The sequence below is a fragment of the Dermacentor silvarum genome, chromosome 4 (genome assembly GCF_013339745.2).
Source record: "Dermacentor silvarum isolate Dsil-2018 chromosome 4, BIME_Dsil_1.4, whole genome shotgun sequence".
NCBI classification, from domain to species: Eukaryota; Metazoa; Arthropoda; class Arachnida; order Ixodida; family Ixodidae; genus Dermacentor; species Dermacentor silvarum.
In genome coordinates, this window is record NC_051157.2 from 206,782,103 (window position 1) to 206,804,348 (window position 22,246).

A 22,246-nucleotide genomic window follows, 5' to 3' on the forward strand; every position below is an offset into this window, starting at 1 on the left:
CGGACCATGCTTTCCATAAGTTTCCCCACACAGGAGGTTAAGGAAATGGGTATGAGATTGTCAATGTTAATGGATTTGCCTGACTTGGGTATGAAAGTAACCAAGGCCGTTTTCCAATCAATCGGTAGGGGCTCACGCCCCTCCCAGATCTGATTGAAATAGTCGAGGAGGTGAAGGTACGCCGAGTCAGGGAGGTTGGCTAAAAGCCTAACCGTCACTCGATCCCTGCCTGGCGCCGTTCCTCGTTTCATTTTGGACAGGGCCGCCTTCAGATCGTGGAGTTGGAAGCAACGATCCAGGTCAGCGTTCTCCGTGCCTGCATAGGAGTACGCCGGTCCGAGGGGGTCCTGTTGGCGACCGCTGAGATATTTATCTCTTAGCGCTTGTGCCAATTTCTCCGCGTCTCCCGCGTATGAGTGAAGTGCACGCTGTAAGTGTTTTTGTGTTTCTGTGCGTGTTTGGCTAGGGTCTATGAGAGCCCTGAAAAGACGCCAGGTGTTACGACTTGACATCTGCGTAGCGGCAGTGTTGCAGCGTTCCACCCAGTTAGAATCGGCGAGCTGGGCCGCGTACTCGTCCCTTCTTGAGTGAGGGTTGCGATTCGTAGTTTGAGTTTTCGGTTGTGTTTCTGTCGGTGCCAGCGGCGGACTAGGCTGTTCCGAGCCTCCCAGAGGTGCAGGAGGTGGTTGTCCACTGCAGGTGTGGCCTCTGAGAGTTGAACCGTCTGCTCGGTGTGACGAAGTGACGACACGAGGTGTTGAGACCAGGTGGCGTAGCCCTGGTGGCGTATGGGGATCGAATTGGTGTACTCCAATCGGAATTTAGTCCAGTCGGGAAGTTTTGCCTGTTGGTAAGGACGGGTAAGGGGTGTGTTCGGATTGTGGTGAGGATAATGCAGTGGTCGCTGCCGAGGGTTTCCTCGGTGTTGAGCCAATCTGCGTGTCTGATGTTTTTGATCAGTGTGAGGTCGGGACATGTCTCGCGAGTCACAGAGTTGCCAATGCGCGTTGGGTGTGTGGGGTCCGTCAGGAGGGTGAAGCCCATGGTAGAAATCAGTTCCGCCAATGTTCTACCGCGTCGTTTTGCTTACGGACACGAAAAATCCACGGAACCCTAGCCACAAACAGCTTCGCTGTAAAAAAAAAAAAAACGTGAATTTTGTGAGCACACTGTTACGTTTGTTAAGCCCACAGCGCTCTGAAGCACAGGCAGGATGTGAACACCGCTGATGTGAAGACAACCGTCGCTTCATCATGGTCACAGAGGACACGCACCGTACAGACAACTTGAGTCACTTGCAGTTTAATAATAATGTGCTACCTGAAATACTATTTCCGAAGAAACTTTCGTAACTTCGAAGTCGCTAAACAGTCGCCAATCGCTCTGTCATGTCGCTCAAAAAAGGCGGTGGTCACCTAATAGAAAAATTTGTCGTTAAATACACAAGAATGTCGCTAAAACGGCAACAATGGCCGTGACATCGCGCACTCGGGTAATTTGTGCGTTCGAGGTGTACTTTGAAATTTGCCCGTTCCCATTGATTACGCTAGTATGGTACGTATTTCAGGCGAGCATTACAATAAACAAGGCTTACGTGATGTCCTCGACCTTTACCATAAATACAAAGTCTCTGCAATAGAGGGTAATCCAAACAAGCCATATTAGAACAGCTATATTACATCTCTCGATTTCTTTTGCGCAGGGCCAGCAGGGAGTCACCGAGGTGCTCGAGTGCATCCGCCGGGAGCTCGACAACTGTCTCGCGTTAATAGGTGAGAGTTTTAAAGCGAATAGCTTTCTTTGGCTGTTTAGCCCATTTTCGTGGTCGGTGGTTGGACTTCTGCCCCTGTTATAAAGGCGCGTGCGCGCGTGAAACTGAGATAAAAGAAATTTTATTCACCCGTACGACAGTGGTATATGTGTCAATACAGGCGCACTACGATGTAACGTACCGTGCATCACACTTGATAAGTTACAGGCGCGTTTGTTGCCCAACGCCAGCCATTCAACTCTTTGAGACGCACGTGCTGTCCAACTATACTACCGCTACATATGAGCTGGTTAACGGCTGTTTTCTTTACTGAATTACACAATGAAACAAGAAAAGCTACCTAAATATTCTTGCTGTATCAAATGCACGTCGTCAAGCCCACAATTCCTTTAATAAAGCGATTTGCGTTCGGCTATTAGCTTACATTGAGAATCGTCGTCGATAGCTTCTGCGCAAGTTTTTTTTTAATTGTTATGCTGGACTTATTTTCAACTTTCTTAGCCAGTAATAAAAATAAAAATAATAATAAAAAAACTAGCGTAGCTTGCACGGGAGGTGCACTGCTAAAGAGACAGCGCAGCAGATGGGCACCTAGCTAGTCCTGGCTTTTGGGTTAGGCTAAGCACTACCAAGTCATCCCCAGCATTTCCGAAATTTATTGATTATTGGTCGATTATCGATTAGCTATTGATTGGCTATCTCAGGCATTGACCACGCATTTGGGCGAGGCTAAGCACTGCCAAGTCATCCCCAGCATTTTGCGGAATTTATTGATTATTGATCGATTATCTATTAGCTACTGATTGGACTATTGATTGGTTATCGCAAAGTATTGGTCACGTATTTGGGCTAGGCTAAGCACTACCAAGTCATCCCCTGCATTTTCCAGATTTTATTGATAATAGATAAATTATCAATTAGATATTGATCGGCTATATCAAATCGATAACTGAGTAAGCTTAAGTAGTCCCAACCATGCTTATCTAGACTTAGCAAGGCTAAGGAAGAGAGCGGTGTGGATCAGAGAGCAAACGGGGATAACCGATATTCTAGTTGACATTAAGAGGGAAAAAATGGAGCTGTGCAGGCCATGTAATGCGTTGAATGGATAACCAGTGGAGCATTAAAGTTAGAGAATGGATACCAAGAGAAGGGAAGCGCAGTCGAGGACGGCAGGAAACTAGGTGGGTTGATGAAGTTAGGAAATTTGCAGGCGCAGGCTGGAATCAGCTAGCGCAAGACAGGTGTAATTGGAGAACACAGGGAGATGCCTTCATCCTGCAGTGGACATAAATGTAGGCTCATGATGACGATGATTACTGCAGAACCAAGCAGATCGACAGCTGGGCACGTATTCTCCGGCGATCACTTTCGGCGGTACTACCGCCTTCACGTGACCTAGTGCTGAATCAGCCAATCAGCACGCGCCTGATGGCCGAGGCGATATAGTATCGCCGAAAGTGATCGTCCCAGAATACGTCCCCTGATGCATCAAGTTTCTGAGTGGTGCACCTTAGTGTGCCACTGTTGATAGACATGATGATCTTCCTCGCTAATAAACGAAGCGCAAACTCTGAACATTTGACTATTAGGGCGTGATAACGCGTCTTTCAGTATGGTGGGTGCGTCGTCCCACCGAATTGACGTAAGATGGCGAGGAGGAGGAGGAGGAATGAACGTTTATTGTTAGAAACAGCGAGAAAGTGTTCTTTCTTCGCCCTAGGTGGGCGGCTGTCTCAGTCCAGAAAGCCGTTGGCTAATGCCGCAGCCCGGGCCCGGTCCACCAGGCTTCGCTGATCTTCCAGGCTCTGTGCAGTTAACATTGCCTCCCACGTTTCTTCGGTGGCTTGTATCGGTTCTGAGGCATCGTCTTGACTGTTCTTCTCGCGGTGTGGGCACACCAACACCATGTGTTGGAGGGTGTCTGGTACATCACAATATCGGCATAGGTGTGAGAATTTAGTGGGGTGCATCCGGTGCATGATAATTCCATGGACATACATATTTGTTAGTAGTCTGCGGAGGGCGGTGGCTTCTTCCTTGCTTAATTTTGAATGTGGTAAACGATATTCTCTTCTTTCGAGTCGGTAATGCTGCAGTATTACGGCGTAGTTGATGGGAATGTTCTCCACCCTCGTCGATTTCAGGATCCCGTGCGGCAGGAAATCCCGGCTGGTATGCTCTCGGGAGACAGCATGTGCTGCTTCGTTTCCTGCCAGGTGTTCGTGGCCTGGAGTCCATACGACGTAGGTTTCGGGTAGTTCTTGGCGTCTTGATAGCTCTTCTAGAATTTTCACGGCTGCGGCAGAGATTCGGCCTTTTTGTAAGTTTCTACATGCCGTTTGCGAGTCGCTCAAGATGATTGCTGTTTCCTTGCATGTGGCGATGCCGAGAATGATGGCCACTTCCTCCGCCGTTTATGGATTTCTGGCCGGTATGGTGGCAGCGACTAGCTCATTCGCTTTGTTGTTGGTCACGGTAATTGCGTAGGCTCTTCTACCTTGGTATTTTGCCGCATCTGTATATCTCGTGTTGGGGTTCCTTGAGTATTTCTTGCTTAGCTCTCGAACTCCTGCTTGTCTTTTGTCTTTGTGGTGTGTTGCATGCATGTTTCGAGGTATTGGAGCGACTGAGATAGAGTCACGGAGAAGTGGCGGCAATCGGGCTTTCACGTCTGAGTCTGCTATAAAGTTTTCGCTGTATGCGAGTTTGCGAAGTACTGCTCTTCCTATTTGAGTCAGCTTAAGGCGTTACAGCTGGCTGGGCTTGTGCGCTTCACTCATTTCTTCCCAAGTGTTATGGAGGCCAAGTTTGAGTAGTGTCGTGGTTGAGGTCGCACTGGGAAGTCCTAGTGCGCTCTCGATTGCCTTTCTGATGACGATGTTGAGTTTTTCAATTTCAGCTTTCTTGAGGAGTAGATACGGGGTGCCATATGTGATCCGGCTTATAAGGAGTGCTTGGATAATTTGGACGGTTTCTTGCTCTTTAAGTCCTCTTCTTTTAGTGGTTATACGCCTAATAAGATGAGCTACTTGGGTTAGGGTCTTCTGAAGCTTCGGAAGTGTAGCTGCGCCAGAACCATCTTTATGTAGTGTGAGGCCAAGGACGCGGAGGGAGTCAACTTGAGGTATATCGATTCCATTGAGTGTGACGTTGGGATCTGGGTCGACGTAGGCTGGTGGTCTTCCCCGGGTCCTTGCCTTGAGTATAAGTAGCTCTGATTTTTCGGGGGCGCACTGGAGACCGCATCTTGATAGGTACTGTTCTATCAGATCGATTGCCTCTTGGAGGGTAGTTTGCTGTCGGCCGGTTGTCGACGCTTTTGTCCATAACGTTATATCGTCGGCGTATATTGCATAGCTTAAACCTTCGATGTCATCGAGTTGTTGCGGGAACTTAATCATAGCGAGGTTGAACAGCAAAGGTGAAATGACTGGCCCTTGTGGAGTGCCTTTGTTGGGCATTTCGAATTTGTCGCTTCGGATGTTGCCGATGCCCACCGTAGCCGTGCGATCCTTGAGAAAGTCCTGTACGTATTGGTAGGTCCGTATTCCGCAGTTTGCGTCTTGGAGGTTTTGGAGGATTGCATCATGCTTCACATTATCGAAGGCTCCTTTTACATCTATCGTTAAAATAGAGAACTTTTTGTGGCGTTCTAGGTAATCCAAGAGGTCTTCCTTGAGCTGTAAGAGTATATCTTGTGCTGAGAGGAGCTGTCGGAAGCCAAACACTGTGTCAGGCATGAGTCCTGAGTCTTCGAAGTATGTGGTGAAGCGATCGTGAACCATGTGTTCGAGAAGCTTTCCAGCGCAGGAAGTCAGGGAGATGGGCCGTAGGTTGCTGATTTGTAGTGGCTTGTTGGGTTTTGGAATCATAATGACTTCTGCGTGCTTCCATTCTGCCGGGCGAGACGAATAAATAAATAGTATCGATGATAAGGACCGCACAAAGAGCGATGGAATGAAAAATGTGAGGTCTAATGTTAAGAGACAGGAAGAGAGCGGTGTGGATCAGAGAACAAACGGGGATAGCCGATATTCTAGTTGGCATTAGGCGGAAAAAGTGGAGGTGGGCAGTTGTAATCAGCTAGCGCAAGACAGGGGTAACTGGAGATCGCAGGGAGAGGATTTCGTCCTGCAGTGGACATAATTATAGGCTGACGATGATGCTTATCGATGTTGAAAAAGGCAAGCACCGCAGCGAGATGCAGGTGGCGTCGGACAACACTATCGCGTTTCGCTGGTGACAGGCAGCCAGAGGCATTTGATGCTAGCATTAATTTATAAGTATTTGACCCCGAAATTGACAATATAATTTACCCGTGCACTTGTTCTTACTTTTACAAACGGTTCCCTCGTACGCTGTGGGTGACAATAAATTTATTGCCACTATCTTTTGTTTAAGTTTTGTGGTGGATATCTCCAGGTGGGTGCTAATCACAGAGCGAACACAGATGCTGGCTTATTGCTCGGCTTCCCTTGAGCACTTGTAACATGCACTATAATGTCACGGAAAAAGAATCAGTTAGTCAAACTTCATTGATGAACCAACTCAAAATGCACTTTGGCGTGCAAGTAATTTCCGCCTTGTCAAGTAGCCTACCTGGAGAAGCACAATTTCAATATCTGCCTCGAGCAATTTTGAAAGTAAAAAAAAAGTTGCAGTTTCGTCAGAAAGGCGAAGCATTGATTGCGATAGTAAATTAGTAGACATCTATACGAATTAAGGATATTCGTTTTATTCGCCGTATAAACTTGTAAACATTCGACTACTAACTAAATTAACAAGCACGGTGTCAGCGTGCACAAGCAAACATTAAAGAAATTATGGGGTGTTACGTGCCAAAACCACGATCTGATTATGAGGTGCGCCGTAGTGTGGGACTCCGGAATAATTTCGACCACCTGGGGTTCTTTAACATGCACCTAAATCAAGGTACACAGGTGTTTTCTCATTTCGCCTCCATCGAAATGGGGCCGCCGGGTCTGGGATTTGATAGCGCGACCTCGTGCTTAGCAGCTCAACACTATAGCCACTAAGTAACCGCGGCGGGTGCATGCAAACATGGACACATCAGACTCGGACCGCGGACACTCGCTGTCGAAACGCTGGCGTCAGGAAGCACGGCTGCAACAGCGAACGAAGTGACCTTCGTACTGTCTGTCGCTTCAACGCGAACTGAGTGGCGAGAATACAGCACGCACAAAGGCATGAGCCATCGACGGCAAAAATGCGCCTGGAGTGTCCATATAATTGCTATCGCAATAAAATAAATGTTGACAGCACAAAAAAGAAAAAAAAAGTTCACCGATGATTAGGAAACTCCCTAATGGGAAATTTGAGCGCAGCTGTATACGTGTTTTCATTTCCCGATATATTGGCTGCCGCGGACAATCTGCCTCGTGCGGTACGTTGCAAACGGAGCGAAGTGTGACGCGACTGCCTCGCTTATCTGCAGATCGCGCGAGCCAGCGCGTGGGTGACGCGTGGACGCGATTCACAGCAGCGGCCGCCGACAAATCTAGCAGACGACACGCGCTACTCTGGCGCCATCTCGTAGCCATCGTCTCCGCACTGCGCTTTGCTTCTCACGCTTTCGCCATACCATCCTTCGCTTTCCGCCTGATGGTTCCGCTGCACGCTCCTCTCCACTTTTCTTCTCACGTCTTTGATCCCCCGTTGCGATCCGCGTTAGCTTTCATCTTTTGCTGTGCTCGTTTGCTCGGTTACGCCGACGCTTGTCGCAGGAACGGGCGCCAAAGAGTTGCGCTCTAAAAATTATTACAGAATTGATCTCACAATGACTGTCGATGGTAATGCGAATAGCAACCGAGCAATGTTGCGACCGAGGATATTTCTGATGTCACGTTTATTTAACACGCGTGATGGTATTTCTGAGGCTTTCGTTGCTTCGGCTATATACCACATACTGCGATATCGCCCCACTTTGCTATGGAACTCGGGGCTTTTGTGCTTCAGTGCATATAGCAGCGTTTTCCTCAAAAAGTTAACTGGAACGCCCATGCATTTCGTCGGGCACTATGAAAATTAATATCTCGAAACTGGTTTTGTCCTGAGAATTCCTTTCAAGTGGATACGCCTCGCGAACTCAGCGGATATAATTCGTAGATTGAAAGATGTGCCGTAAAATAAATAATTAAAAAGTTAATTAGCGTAATTATGTTCATTATTCAATTAGACGTTTTCATTTCTCATGGAAGTAATGGCCGCCTCATCGAGTAGTTTAGATCAAGGAGTATAATTGTGCTATCTGCCACAGGCAACTTTAAAAAAATTTGGTGCAGCTAAAATGAAACACCCTGTAGAAAGGTAGGTAGGCGATAGATAGGTAGGAGATAAATAGATTGATAGATAGATAGGCTCACAATGGCTGAAGTAATCAAGGAATGCTATTCGCATTAAAAAACGTTAAACTGTAGTGACGCTAAAATGAAACAGAAAAGAAAGAGGCAAGCAAATAATACCATGTTTTATTTCCGATTGGAACAAATCAAATTTATATAGTTCTTTTGGCATAAAGTGATTTAAGACCTCTTCACATGAAATGCGTTAAGGTGAATAACACGCCTTTTGCACAAAAGTCACAGTTGGTTATCAAGTAATAAAGTAAATGCCTTTAATCAACAACCTAATAACACTAGCGCACATCAGTTGCAGTTGCAACACGGAAGCTATAGGTGGCACTCAGCGAGCGCACAGTGACGGAAAAAAACTGTTAAATCTCGATGTAATCAATCACTAAAATCACCAATATGCTTCATTGTATCACAATTCTGTTACATTGAAATGGGACTTTTTATGCAAAAAGAAATATGGGCATCTTCACACTAGTGGTGTGAAGTCTGAGCAAACAGCGAAGCTGGTGGCCATTCCCTAGCTTTAACTTGGTTCTCTCTTAGCTTTAACTTGGCCTCTCTATTAGCTTGGCGTTTCTAGGCTTCAGGTGGCGGTGCTGGGGTAACTCTGGATCGGTGCGAGGTCTTCGGAGTCACTCTCGAGTGGCAGCGCGGCGCTTTTCGCGCCGCTCCTCCTCTTCTTCGGGCGTGACGATCTTCTTCGGCGCGAACTCACGAGGCAAAGTGTGTTTGCACGCCTCGGCGACGCGGAGCTATATACTCTGGAGTGACGTCATTGCATAGCTTCGCCCCCGCGCGGCTGTGAGGAGAAGCTAGGCAGGGTTACGGCGGAGGAACGATTGATTGATTGATTGATTGATTGATTGAAACCTTTATTAGAAAGGATGACCCGTGGCCTAAGATGGGGGTAAGGGATGAAAGGAAGGATGCCTGCAAAGGATTCTTAGCAAAGGACAGCAGAGTGTCAATTCTTCTGGTGGCGTCTCCTTGCGGTGCGACCCAATCTTCGTACTCCGCAGCAGCGCCGCTCGCTTCTCCGCGACCTAAGGGTGGCGTCGTACGTATAGTGGGTTACTAGCTGTTTCACATGGTGCGATCTTGCAGTGCGATTTTCGCAGCTGCGATTTCCGCAGATGCGAAATTCGCAACGGCCGTTTCACATGGTGCGGTGTCAACAATGCGACTGATGTAACGCCCAGGGTTGCTTGCTGCCAGATTTTGTCGCAGACGCCGCATAAATTCTTTTAATGTAATGAAAAAGGCATGCACGTTATAATATAATTGACCTCTCTTTATCAGGACCAAGTGATACGTGCGTTTTGTAATTTAAAAACGCTTCAAAGTTTAATTTCTTTTGGAGTGCGCAACAGCGGTTTGTGAATTTCAATACGAGGAGAAATGGCGGACGTAAAGAGCTGTTCGCAGGTGGTCGTTCAGCGCTGTGTTAGAGTGACCTAGAATTTCTAGTACACTATAGCTGTGTGCTGTCTCGAGTGTGTTTCATGCCTGTGTCGTTCTTCCTGCAGTAAAAAAAAATTACAAGAGCACCTATCAACAAGCCCCTATAAATGTTGCCATCGCATATGCAGTATTCCGAATTCGGCTGCAGCGAAGTCGTCATGTCAACGCAGAGACCCTCGCGCTACCCGTGCTTAACGTCAGCTTCTGAAAAACGGATGTGTGTGTATTGCTTGTCATTGCGCATAAGCGGTTCCTGCTCCTAACAATATTCTTGCACCAAACTTAGCAGCAAGCACCAACCCAAAAGCTCACGTCTGCCCCTGAAGAAAGCCGCAAATGATGTATGCGTAATTACTGAACCTGCAATGGGATTTGTGTTGTGAACGTTTATCTTAGCGCCAGCCTGGTTCGTCAGTCTCGGCACGTGTGCTGTAATTATTCATACAAGTGCTCTCTGAATATTTCGAAAGGTGTAAAAGCCGACACCACATTTTTTTAGGAGCTGCAGTCACTTGTGTACGTAGTACCATATCATTCTGACAGACATGGGCGTCTTCTATTTTCTCGTCCTGTTTCTTGCGCTGTTAGTGTGCTGTGAATCTGTATCAAGAAGCTTAAGTTAATATGCTGCAGTACGTAGCGCAGCCGCGTAGCCCCACGGCTAACATTAAACTACCTTGTTAGGAGTACGTTTGTTTGTTTAATAACAAAATCGAACGCTAAAATTTTGTATTCATAGTGGCAAGTGTAAAGTAAGAAGCTATCAAAACTATCCGCTAATAGCATACATGTGCTTCTACCTGCTTGAGCACATTATCTTAAACGAGGCTGAAAACCCTAAATAACCAAAACATACGCAACTGGAGCAGACAATACGGTTCCTTTCCGGGAAATGAAAGCCAGCATCCCAGTCTGTTAAGCTTGTCATGTACTTAATCTATATTAGACCAATGTTAGAGCATGCTAATTGGAGCCATTTCAAACTAGGTTATTTGACCAAAATAAGAAAGCGCAAGGAAAGTGTCAAGGTACAGTCTAATCTGGTATTCCCGAACCGATTGTATTAGCAAAACTTTATGCCTCCCTTAATTGCCTGCATTAACCCAGTGCTGAAAACAGGGGAAGCTGATTCCCTTTCTTGGTGTTGAAAAGCTGCCAGAATCTCAATAACATACTTATGTTCTGAGAGAAAGTGAGGGGCACTGACAATATCTCTAATCTTTTGTATGAGCCTTCACCTTGAACGAAAATGGAATAAAAATACTTACCTTTGCAAACCTCAGAATCCAAACATTCTCAAAATTTTGAGGAGCCACATTAAATTTTTGAGATATATAGACAATAAAAAGTGTGCCTGAGTAAAAGTGCGCACTGAACACACTTGAGTGGTTGAGTTGCCAGCTGCGAATGCAAAAGCGTCCATAGCTGCTACCTCGAGGTAACTGCTAGGTTGCACGTGTTTCTCCTATAGTCCATGTACCTGGCAAAGGGAATGGTTATACGTAGTCCTGTGCTTTTTTTTTTTCAACAGGTGGTGGCTAGCTTATTCCATCTGTTTATGTATTTATCATTTGTGTGCATCTTATGTGCAAGTGTTTGTATCATGTTCTGATTGTTATGCGTGCAGTGATGCAAGCATCTTTTTTTAATATATTGCACTACAGTCATTTATTCAACTTTGTGTTGAAATGTACAAAATGTGGCCACCCAGTAATGGCCAGGACAGGCCAGCAGGATTGGCAAAAAATATGATGCAGATCCAATGCCCTTGCGTGAATCGACATGAGGCGAAGCTTTCACGCAACCGTCAGTTACTCTAGAAAACTAACTGCAGTGTTTACAGTTGTCCTTATTTCACCCGATGCAACACGTACTCATACGCAATGTTTGCTTATTCACCGCACAGGTCATATAATGTAATGTATACATAGCACGGTGAACTCACTCAAGCGTCGGCTCACTAAGACTTCGAACTAACCATGCGTCTGAGTTCGTTTGAGCGTGACTGAGTAGAAGTTTGGTAAATACGAGTAAGAGCAAGCTCAGTTGAGTAAACGTTTAGTGAATATTGTCATGTAGTAGTCGCGGAAAGCTCATCCGAGTATAATTTTAGTGAATATGAGTCAAAGCAAGCTCACCCGAGTAGATTTTTGTGAATATGAGTCAGAACAAGCTCGGATAAGTAGAATTTTGGTAAATATGACTCTGAGCAAGCTCGACTGAGTAATGATGGCATATGGTTATACGAGTTTATGCAGTAATCCATCTAAGTGCAGACTCATTAGCAACATTGCCTGCATCTTGATGGGCAATACCTACGCCTCGTGATGAGTCTGCACACTTTATGAGCTGTGGACATGCAAGACCCACCCACACTTGAAAAGATGCTATCATTCACACGAAGGAATGCAACCGGCTGATTTCAATGCCTAATTTTAATCTGCTTTTGTTTAATGTGTTATCTACGACTTATAAAAATCAGATGTCTGCCTGCTTTTCGCATTATTACATGTCTTTTACAGGAAGTAGAGACAGAGAAGCAAGAAAAGGCATGGATGTTTATGGCTAAGCAGTTTCTTAGAGTACTGCGATATGTTACAACCAGCATAAACAAAAGTAATTCGATGCACAGAAGTAAGCGAAATGTGCAATTACCTTTTAATGTGAGGGTTAATAGAGATGCGGTAAGGATACAAAGTTTGCAACACACTGAAGGTTTATTTGTTTTTTTATTGAGGAGAAAAATGCATCAGAAAAATGAGAAAGAAAAAACTCTTAAATATTGCTTCGAAAACAAATTGGCAATACTGTTTATTCCCAGTCAAAGCGTTAAATATGCTATTGTAGAACATTCATTATGATATCAACTTTGCACGTTCGCTTTGTGTCTCGCAGCGGAAGTAACAGAACCTTGACTGATATAATTCATTGGGGAAAATACGCATGAAAGCCCTAAGCAACCCACTGCAACTAAATGGTCGCGCGTATAGCGTGACCTATTGACGATAACATTTGTCCGTAGTTGCATATTCTTTCAATTGTTCCGTCCGTAAAAGCATACTGCGATAAAACTGTGGCGTTTGCGTATATCGCGAGTTGTCTCCAAAACCAGAAAATTGGGACGACATCCGATGGCCATGCCTTCCCGTGAGGCACACCTGTAGTGTTTACCAACTCGCAGCGCATGTGGATAACGGAAAATCACGCAAAAGTACGTACTATCAGCACCCGAAACCAACGAAAAAAAAAACAGCGTCGCCAGATTAGCAACGTAGCGTGTCAATAAACGCGTAGAAATCACAGAATCGAATCTGACCTTCGAGTTTTTATCTGCACTGTTCGCGTGTCGGTGCTGATGTTACGTACCGATTGCGCAATCCAAGGGTCCACTCAATTAGTTGCACTGTTCGAGGCTTGTTGAGCGAATATTTATAGACAAAAAAGTATCTATAAACGTTGCGTTGAGCGACCGCCGCCATTTTCCAAAACAGAGCGCGAAATACCTCTCGGCGCAATTTCGATGGAAAATCGCAGCGATTGCTGCGACGTTGCGACGCTGCGACCAACCGGTTGGTCGCAGCCGAAAATCGCAGACTCGGCCCACGACTGCGATTTTCGTCGCATGCGACGGAAATCGCGCTTCCGGTGCGAAAATCGCACTGCAAAATCGCACCATGTGAAACGGCCTTAACTGGGCCGCGGAGGAGCGAGCGGAGCTGTTGCGGAGGTTAGGCAAGATGTCGCTAGGTGGCGCTGTGGCGGGAGCGGTAGTCATGTATCGACTACGCCTTAGTCTCAGAAATGGTCTACGAACAACTGGACCAAATGATAATAGACGAAAATGGAAAAAATAGCCTGGGAAGCGATCATAGACGTTTAGCATTAAAGTTTGGGAGAGATACCAGCGCAGAACATGAACCAATAGCCTCAGAGTTTTTAAAAATGAATGACGAGCAAATAACAGAGATCGCAAACAACATAGAGAAGAAAATTGAGGCTTTTCCTACAGCAGTCTGGGAATATAAGGAACTGGTGGAGGTTATGCAGCATGAAATAAGGCGGACACGGCAATACAATTGTTGGATTGGAAAGAGGAAACCACGTAAGTGGTGGAACAAGGAAATTAAACAAGCTATAGAAGAGCGTAAAGAGGCATCTAGGGTTCATCGAGAAGCCAAAAAGTTGGGATTACAAGAAGAAGAGGTGCTCCTTAGATGGAATACGTACCGAGAAAAGAAAAGGGTTGCGAGTGAGCTCGTGCAAGAGAAAATTAAATGCGCAAGTGAACGTTGGGTGCATAACATTCACAAAAGAGACAAAGGCGCCCCAAAAAGATTCTGGAACCATATAAAAGCACTCGGAGCTCCAACTAGAAACTCGCAAACGGCTATAAGGGATGAAGACGGTAACATCTATGAAGGCGATGATGCGCTGCGGTACATCACAGACGTTATCAGGCATAACTTCGGTACGAGAAAAAGCGTAGTTCAGACAACAGATCCAGCAACAACAGAGAGGCCTGAGAGATCAAAATTCAGCATAGAAAGCTTTTATTGGAAAAAGGCAGCAGAAAATGTCCCTAACAACACGGCAGCAGGACCCGATGAAATCCCAATACAGCTAATCAAAAACCTCGGTCCAAAAAGCAAGGCACTGCTGACTAATGCCATAGAGCAAGTGATTAGAACAAAGAATATTCCCGTTGGATGGCCTGAAAGCAAGATGAATCTTATCTACAAAGGCAAAGGAGATAAGGATAAGACGAGCTCGTACAGGCCAGTTACAGTAACGTCGGTGATATATAGAATAGCAATGCAAGCCATAAAATTAGAACTGTCGAAGTGGGTGGAAGAAAACGGTGTATTGGGGGAACTACAGAATGGGTTCAGGCCAGGCAGACGCTTAGAAGACAATATGTTTGTACTAACTCAGTGCATAGAGATTTCAGTAGCTCAGAAAAGACCTTTATGGATAGCATTTCTAGATATTAAAGGAGCTTATGACAACGTAGACAGGGAATTGTTGTGGGATATTCTTCAATACGAAGGCATAGATGACGATTTCGTGGAGCTGCTGAGGGAGATATATCGAGACAACCAAGTACAAGTGGCATGGGAAGGCCGAAAAGGAAATGAAATGGTAGGAATTCACCAAGGATTGAAGCAAGGATGCCCTCTGTCACCATTGTTGTTCACGCTTTACGTCAAGGGCATAGAAAGACGACTGGAAAACAGCGAATTAGGTTTTGATTTATCCTACATGCGTAATGGACAAATGGTGCAACAGAAGATCCCTGGACTGATGTACGCAGACGACATTGTGCTACTAGCGAACAATAAAAAAGATTTACAGATACTTGTGAATATCTGTGGGAACGCAGCGACAAATCTAGGCCTTAAGTTTAGCACAGAGAAATCAGGGATTATGATCTTTAATGAGCACACGAGTAACTTCGTGGTGTCAATTCAACAGCAAGTAATACCCATAGTGAAGCAATATAAGTACCTCGGCGTACACATAAACGAAGGAAAGAATTACTCAAGCAACCACCAAGATAATCTGAAAATAAAGGGGAAGCGGAATGCAGCATTAATGAAACACAGAGCACTGTGGGGCCACAATAAGTATGAGGTGGTGCGTGGAATCTGGAAAGGAGTAATGGTGCCAGCGCTAACATTCGCAAATGCCATTATATGCTTAAAATCGGATATATTGGCGGGTTTGGAAGTTAACCAAAGATCAGTAGGCCGGTTGGCTTTGGGAGCACACGGTAATACGACAAATGAGGCAGTGCATGGAGACATGGGTTGGGCCTCTTTTGAAGTCAGAGAAGCACAAAGCAAAATTAGTTTTGAAGAAAGGCTCAGGAACATGGATGAAAATAAATGGGCGGCTAAAGTGCACAAGTATCTCTACATGAAAAGCGTGGACACAGAATGGAGGAAGAGGTCAAGGAAGTTGGCAACCAAGTACAGGATAATCGAAACTGTAAATAGACAACCAGGGGTCATCAGAAAGAAAGTGAGAGAAATAGAGACCGTGAATTGGATGCAAAGAATGGAAACGAAAAGGACAATGGAGATTTACAAGAATGAGAAGAAAGAAATTAGAAGGGAAAATCTGTACGATAACACAAAGGGCAGTGCCTTGCTATTTGAGGCTCGAGCCGGTTGCCTAAGGACGAAAACATATCGGAACAAATATTCGGAATTAGATGAGACATGTGTGTGCTGCAGTAAAGATCCAGAGACCACTCAGCACATCCTAATGGAATGCGACGGGATCCACCCAGCGAGAACCGTAGGTAACGTGCAACTCCCAGAAGCGCTTGGGTTTAAAGTGGAAGGAAACATAAACAGATCAGCCGTAGAGATCAGCAAGAGACGATTAGAGTACTGGTGGAAAAAAAGTAGGGAAAAGATGGATGCGACCTGATCTCTTAAAATCATAGGCAGCGGTACAAGGTAAATTTTTGAAAAAGAAAAATAATGATAGGTATACAAAAATGCAAGATAAAGAACATGTATAGTATACCTGATTAAATCAAGCAGGCTAGGTGACTATTTGTCGCCGCCCCGTTTCAAAGGGGATGCCAATAGATCATCATCATCATCAATCATCATAGTAGGCATTTGAGGCTCGAGCCGGTTGCCTAAGGACGAAAACATATCGGAACAAATATTCGGAACTAGATGAGACATGTGTATGCTGCAGTAAAGATCCAGAGACCACTCAGCACATCCTAATGGAATGCGACGGGATCCACCCAGCGAGAACCGTAGGTAACGTGCAACTCCCAGAAGCGCTTGGGTTTAAAGTGGAAGGAAACATAAACAGATCAGCCGTAGAGATCAGCTAGAGACGATTAGAGTACTGGTGGAAAAAAAGCAGGGAAAAGATGGATACGACCTGATCTCTTAAAATCATAGGCAGCGGTACAAGCTAAATTTTTGAAAAAGGTATACAAAAATGCGAGATAAAGAACATGTGTAGTATACCTGATTAAATCAAGCAGGCTAGGTGACTATTTGTCGCCACCCCGTTTCAAAGGGGATGCCAATAAATCATCATCATCATCATCATGGCGGGGCGAGGAGGTGGCGCTCCGTTGCTAGGCGATCCCCGTGACGTCAATGCAGGGTGGATGAGTTTCTCTGCGTACACTAGCGGATTGTCTCCTGCTTAAACAGCTTAACAGCTTCGCTGTTAATAACTACCAGCACCGAAGGATTTTTCTTACACAGAGGGGCCGCAAGATTTTCAAAATTATCGGGCAATCGGAAAAAGTAAATTTGCATGAGAAAAACAATCATTTTGTTGAATTTGACAGCCGGCGAGGTTGCATGCCACGTCGATGAAATCTTCACATCAGGGGTACGAAGAGAAGCCAGCCACACATTCGCGTCTACTCCGCCGCAGCAGCTGATAGTGCCGCCCACAGTGTGGCGACGCTATCGTGAACAGCGCCAGCAGCGGGGATCGAATGCTTCGTCGGCCTCTCGCTTCCACGCGTCTCCGAAACGCGAGGTTTCGCATCCTCCAGCACTAAACGCGCGAGAAGACAGCGCACGAGGCCACGACTTCTGAACTCGCTTAGTCTTTGCACACGCGGCAGAATCCTCTAAGACAGGGCGCGCGGGCTGCCTATGCGCTCCGCCGCACTGACCTCCATGCGCAACTACGGCCGCACTAGAAAAGCAGTCGTCACGCCAACATGGCGCCCACTTCCCACAGTATAAAGCACAGTCCTGCGAGCGATGTCTGCGGCAGCGGACCAAACATCGAGCATTTATTCCGAAAGCATTATATGGCTCACGAGGCGGAAAATCGGGGGTTGGCATGACCACGCAATGGTCCAAAGAAAGGCTACAAACCTTTGACCTTTGGTGGCAGTCGAACCCACGACCATTAGTGGGAGTCCAGCCGACGACCCTTGTGGTTAATTATGGCGAAGTTCATTAAGGTAGAGTTAATTCAGCAACTCGAACCCTTGAACCTTTGGTGGGAGTCGTTGTGCGAATCGTGCGACGAACCCCGTTGGTCACGTGACTTCGCGCGCTTCTGCTGGCGTGCCGCTCGAGCCACGCGACTCCGCCACTTGCACCACCGGACGTCGCCACGCTTCTGCTGGCGTGGCCGCAATGCTTTCGCGTTCATCCACGCAGAGATAAATAAGTGCCCCTTGAATTTTCGTGCCGCGCTCCTGGATTTCAATCTCAAGGATCGACAAACGATTTTCCACGAATTTCGGCTACTGGACGATCGGCCATTGTCCGTGCAGGCGCAGCTAGAAGACCGTCCCCATCACTCGGCGTCCCACAAGGCAGTGAAGACGCTTTTGTGCTTCTTGAGGGCGACTGGCTTATGTGAGCGCCTTTTACTTTATGGTGCGAACCGCGCGCGTGCACGAATTTACCGCATCTCTCCTTCCCCTCTCCCTAATTTTTGTATTCCTTTTTCCCTTCCACCCGAGTAGGGTAGCCAATGAACCACTTTTTTTTGTTAATATTCCTGCCCTCTCCGCGTTATTTTCTCCTATAGTGCTGCTCCTCTGAAATAATTTTGCGATAAACTTTCTTAAAAGAGCATTTCGACTACGCTCTTTACAGGCGACAGTGAGAGCTTGGCAAAGCTACAGTGAGCTTCCGTTTTATTCGAACAGATCGAAAAGAAGTTGCTTTTACCGCTGCTCATAATCACTTAAATTTTACAAGATTGCACTATTTGGTCCACGTCGTTGAAGATGTCTCTTGGCATCGTTGTTTTTCTGCTTTATCTGGAGTCTAAGTCGCGGACAGGCAGCCGAACGGCTAAACCAGTCCACATCTTCGTAGCTACGCGCTTACTTCCAGTGCACATACCGTGGTAGGCTTTCAGGTTTTATTGCGATATTAATTATAAGGACTCTCCAGGTGCATTTCTGCCGTCGATGTCGCCTTGATGTCCCGTATAAAGTCCAGAGGCGACAACATCGTCGCCGCGCGCCATATGCTGTATGTGCGAGTGACAGCGTACGAGGGTGAGCTGACGATGGCGTCTTAATCTCGCACGAGCAAGGGAGGAAAGTGGGGAGGAAGCGTGTCGTCTTCCGTCGCACGCAAGGGATCGGGGGTTCCTTTCTACTCCCTTGGCTGCTGCGTATGCCGCGGCCGCGTCGGCCATATCTTGCAAGCGATGTGCGCTGTGTCTTCACCGCTTAATTAGCGTTGCAGCGAGAGGCAGCATGAAGGTCAATTCGCTCGCTGCTGCTGACGCGCTTCCTCACTCCAGCGTTTTGACAGCAAGTTTCCTCGGTCATCGAGTGGGACGTGTTCATGTTTGCGTGTGTGCGCGTGATAACATGCTTGTTAATTTAGCTAGTAGGTGAATGTTTACGAGTTTATACGGTCGATAAAACTACTATCCTTATTTCGTAAAGCTATCTACGGATTTGCTATCGCAATTGATGCTCCGCGTTTCGGCTGAAACTGCGACCTTTTTCAATGTGAGCCATACATGAAAATATGTCACGTGTGCTATTGAGCGATATCAATGATGGCATGCGATAGTGTTGCGAAATTTGAGGAGAAGAGAAAGCAGCGTCAAGTACAAAATTTTTAAAAGAATGGTTAGACTAACGATAGGAATAATGACAGTGCAGGTGAGACAAAAACAAAGACTAAAGGACAACCGGACACGCGCTGACTTCCAGCAGACGTTCGAACTTTAGTTTGATGCCAGCTTCTCTCCTGTTTTCCTCTCGTCTCAGCTTTTGCCCCAAGCATTCCTTCGGCGCCAAAAAAAAAAGGCACTCACTGGAACATCTCCCAAACCAACTCTCTCCTCACCGATTACTATCTGCACTACATACACGTAAACGAATGATTTCCCTGTGCAAATGCTGTGGTGGTTATCTTACAATACCTGAAACCTTTGGCACTGCCTCCACGTGGAACCAATTCTTACCCCATCCCTCGCATCTACTTCTATTTCCAAACGTCCCCAGTCCTGGGTAGACTGGCTCACTTCATTGCCACCATTACTAAAGCTTCACCAGGAAGCGCTGGCGAGGCATACAGATGCGTTCTTGTGCGCTTAACGTCAGACCAGCCTCTCTGAGATAACTGTTTTTTTCTCTATATCTGTGTTTGTCTCACTTGTGATGGTCTGACAAACATGTACTGGTACAAACGTGCCCAAATTTTTGTTTGTGTTAGAACGAAAGTGTAGGTCCTTGCGAACAATCTGCATGGCAATGAACACACTGAAATAATATTCCGGTTCTCTTTTTATATCGTCAAGCAATGGACGAGGCGCACATGTTGGCTTTAGTCTGATTAAATACAGCAGTGCATTAGTCAGCGCTTGTGTTGTCTTCTTCCTATTTTGCCTTCGTCTTGCTGCGTTGTCTTGCACTTTAGAAGCCTTTCGATTAACAGAGGAGTTTCCAATGCAGGTTGTTCGAACGTGGAAAAGCTGCACCCTGGCTTCCTTAGGCGCAACTCCATTTCCATCCACGAGTACACCGGCTCTACATCACACGCTGCTGCTACAACTTTCTCTTCATGAAAAATAGAAATAGAAAAGCTACGCGCCTTAAAGGCCAACTGCTACAAAATTTTCGACCCCGTGAATTACCTAAAATCGTATAGCGCAGATATAGAACAGCTTCCGTGCAAAATTTTGCCTTTGAAATACGAGTAGATGCGTCACGGAAAGGTAGCAAAAATAGTCGTTTTTGATACTGAAACTGCTAAAAAAAACACACACAGGCATTACAACTCGCCGGAAGTGACGCATGACAGAGAACGCCCGGCTTCTCAGCATGATCTCGGAGGCCTCCGAGATTATCCGGCTGCCCGCGGCACGCTGATGACTCTCGGAGGCGACGTGCTGGGATTTACGTCATGTGCGCTCACCACTAGGGGCACGCGTCGTCAGCTTATTGGCTATGTAAAAGCTTTTAATAAAAAACTCTGCAGATTTACTGAGTTGGAATCTATATACAGCAATGCTTTGTGTGATTTCATAAAGAGTCGAAAACGCACACACGCACACGCACAAACAAACTATGGTATTTGCCTTGTTGAGATAGGGATGGCTCATCGTCCTATTAAGGGTAAGGGAATAGGGGGATCAGGACATGAGGACAGGGCCTGCCTAGGCACCAAGGAACGTTTCCCCGCATGGTTACACCTTGCGGAGAATTCCCGATTCCGCGGCAAAGGCAAACAGCGCTCGCAGGTTGTTGTGCTTATGTGAGCTCTCTATCTGCGTAAGGTGGATCACCAAAAAAAGCTATTAGAAAGTTTCAGTAATGCGGCATGATGTACGTACGCAGCACGCAAGCGCTTTGCGGAACGTAGAAGCGCGGGTCACGACAGCGCTTTTAATACAAGGAAACGCCTAGGTACGTAAACCTACTGCGCCGTTTGTCTCGTGCTCCTTTTCTATTTTATCTCGCTCTCTCCCGAACAAATGAGAACCACTTGTTCAGCACGTGAGGCTCCCCACCTACGTGCGCAACAATTGGATGCATGCGTGCGCAGCTGCCACGTACGCATCACGTGCCGTTCGTGCTGCGTTCTGCTCATGTGCACTTTGCAGAACGTAGCGATCTTAATATCGAAATACGAAAACTCTCTATTAACGCAGCTTTCGTAAGCGTTATTAGTGATAATTCATTTAGCATTCTTTCCTTGTTTAAGCCATTTTACAGCGTATTACAGCGTAAGCTGTTATAGGCTAATTCCAATAGCCGTTTCTGGTCGCAATGATGCCGCCGCCGCCCCGTAGCCGCTATCGCCGGAAAAGCGAAAAAAAGTACCCGCTCTCCGCCGGGATCGAACCCAGGCCCGCTGTGAGGGAGTCGAATACTTCACCTACTGAGCCACGCAGGCGCTTGCTGTCACGCAGAAGAAAAATTCCCTTTATACGCGCCCTGCGCCTGCGCGCATAGGCAGGCGCGCAGGTGTAGACGACCCGAGCCTCCGCCAGTATGGTGGCGCTATCTAGTTAATGTGCCTGCAACCGCCGCGTGCGACGACATGCGATTCAAACGAGGCGCGCAATGAACGCTATCGCCATTTTAGATGTGCGCCACGTATTCTGGGTACCTCTTCGGTACACGTTATGGCGTCTCCTCGCAAGGTACGAACCGCTGCTGGAGAAGCGAATCGTAGAGCTATGTGCGCGGCTACAACCAGGTCAATAGGGCTCAGCAGACTGCTGTGCAGAGAGCATTAGGAGCCGCAGCTCGACGCCGACGCCGGGTGGACAGTTCAGTTGGTTGTCGTCAAAATCGATGCGAAGACACTTTGCCGCGAAGACCTTGTTGTGCGTGGTGCCGAAATTGGAGCTGCTCTTGCGCCGCTCAACCAGCTTACGCTCTCACTCTGCTGCGTGTGCCGCGCAGGCCTGTGTTTTGTAGCGTTAGCTACACTGGCCTAGCCAAGCCCGTTTCGCGCGGCACATCAAGAGCCGTGCTGCGCATGCGCAAGGATCAGTGATGTCACACGGCTTGCGCACCGGAGCCGGCACCTCTCGCGCACTCCGCCGCCGCCGCGCGCGACTCACCGTCGCCGGTCTGCGCATTCCAGAGGAGTGACGTCGTAGCCGTGGTAGACGCACTGGCGCCGGCGCGCGCTCGCTGTGCAGT

At 46.8% G+C, this 22,246-nt stretch overlaps 1 protein-coding gene across 1 annotated transcript in view; it reads left to right on the plus strand.

Annotated features, from left to right (window-relative positions):
* The window catches only part of LOC119450908 (2-Hydroxyacid oxidase 1), an 82,062-nt gene extending 61,735 nt beyond the window's left edge, over positions 1-20,327 (plus strand). Inside the window, exons 7-8 of the mRNA XM_037714380.2 lie at positions 1,703-1,772; positions 20,045-20,327. Coding sequence (XP_037570308.1) covers positions 1,703-1,772; positions 20,045-20,157 — 183 coding nt within the window. The 3' untranslated portion in view covers positions 20,158-20,327. The remainder of the gene's footprint in view (positions 1-1,702; positions 1,773-20,044) is intronic.
* The last annotated feature ends 1,919 nt before the right edge of the window (positions 20,328-22,246 follow it).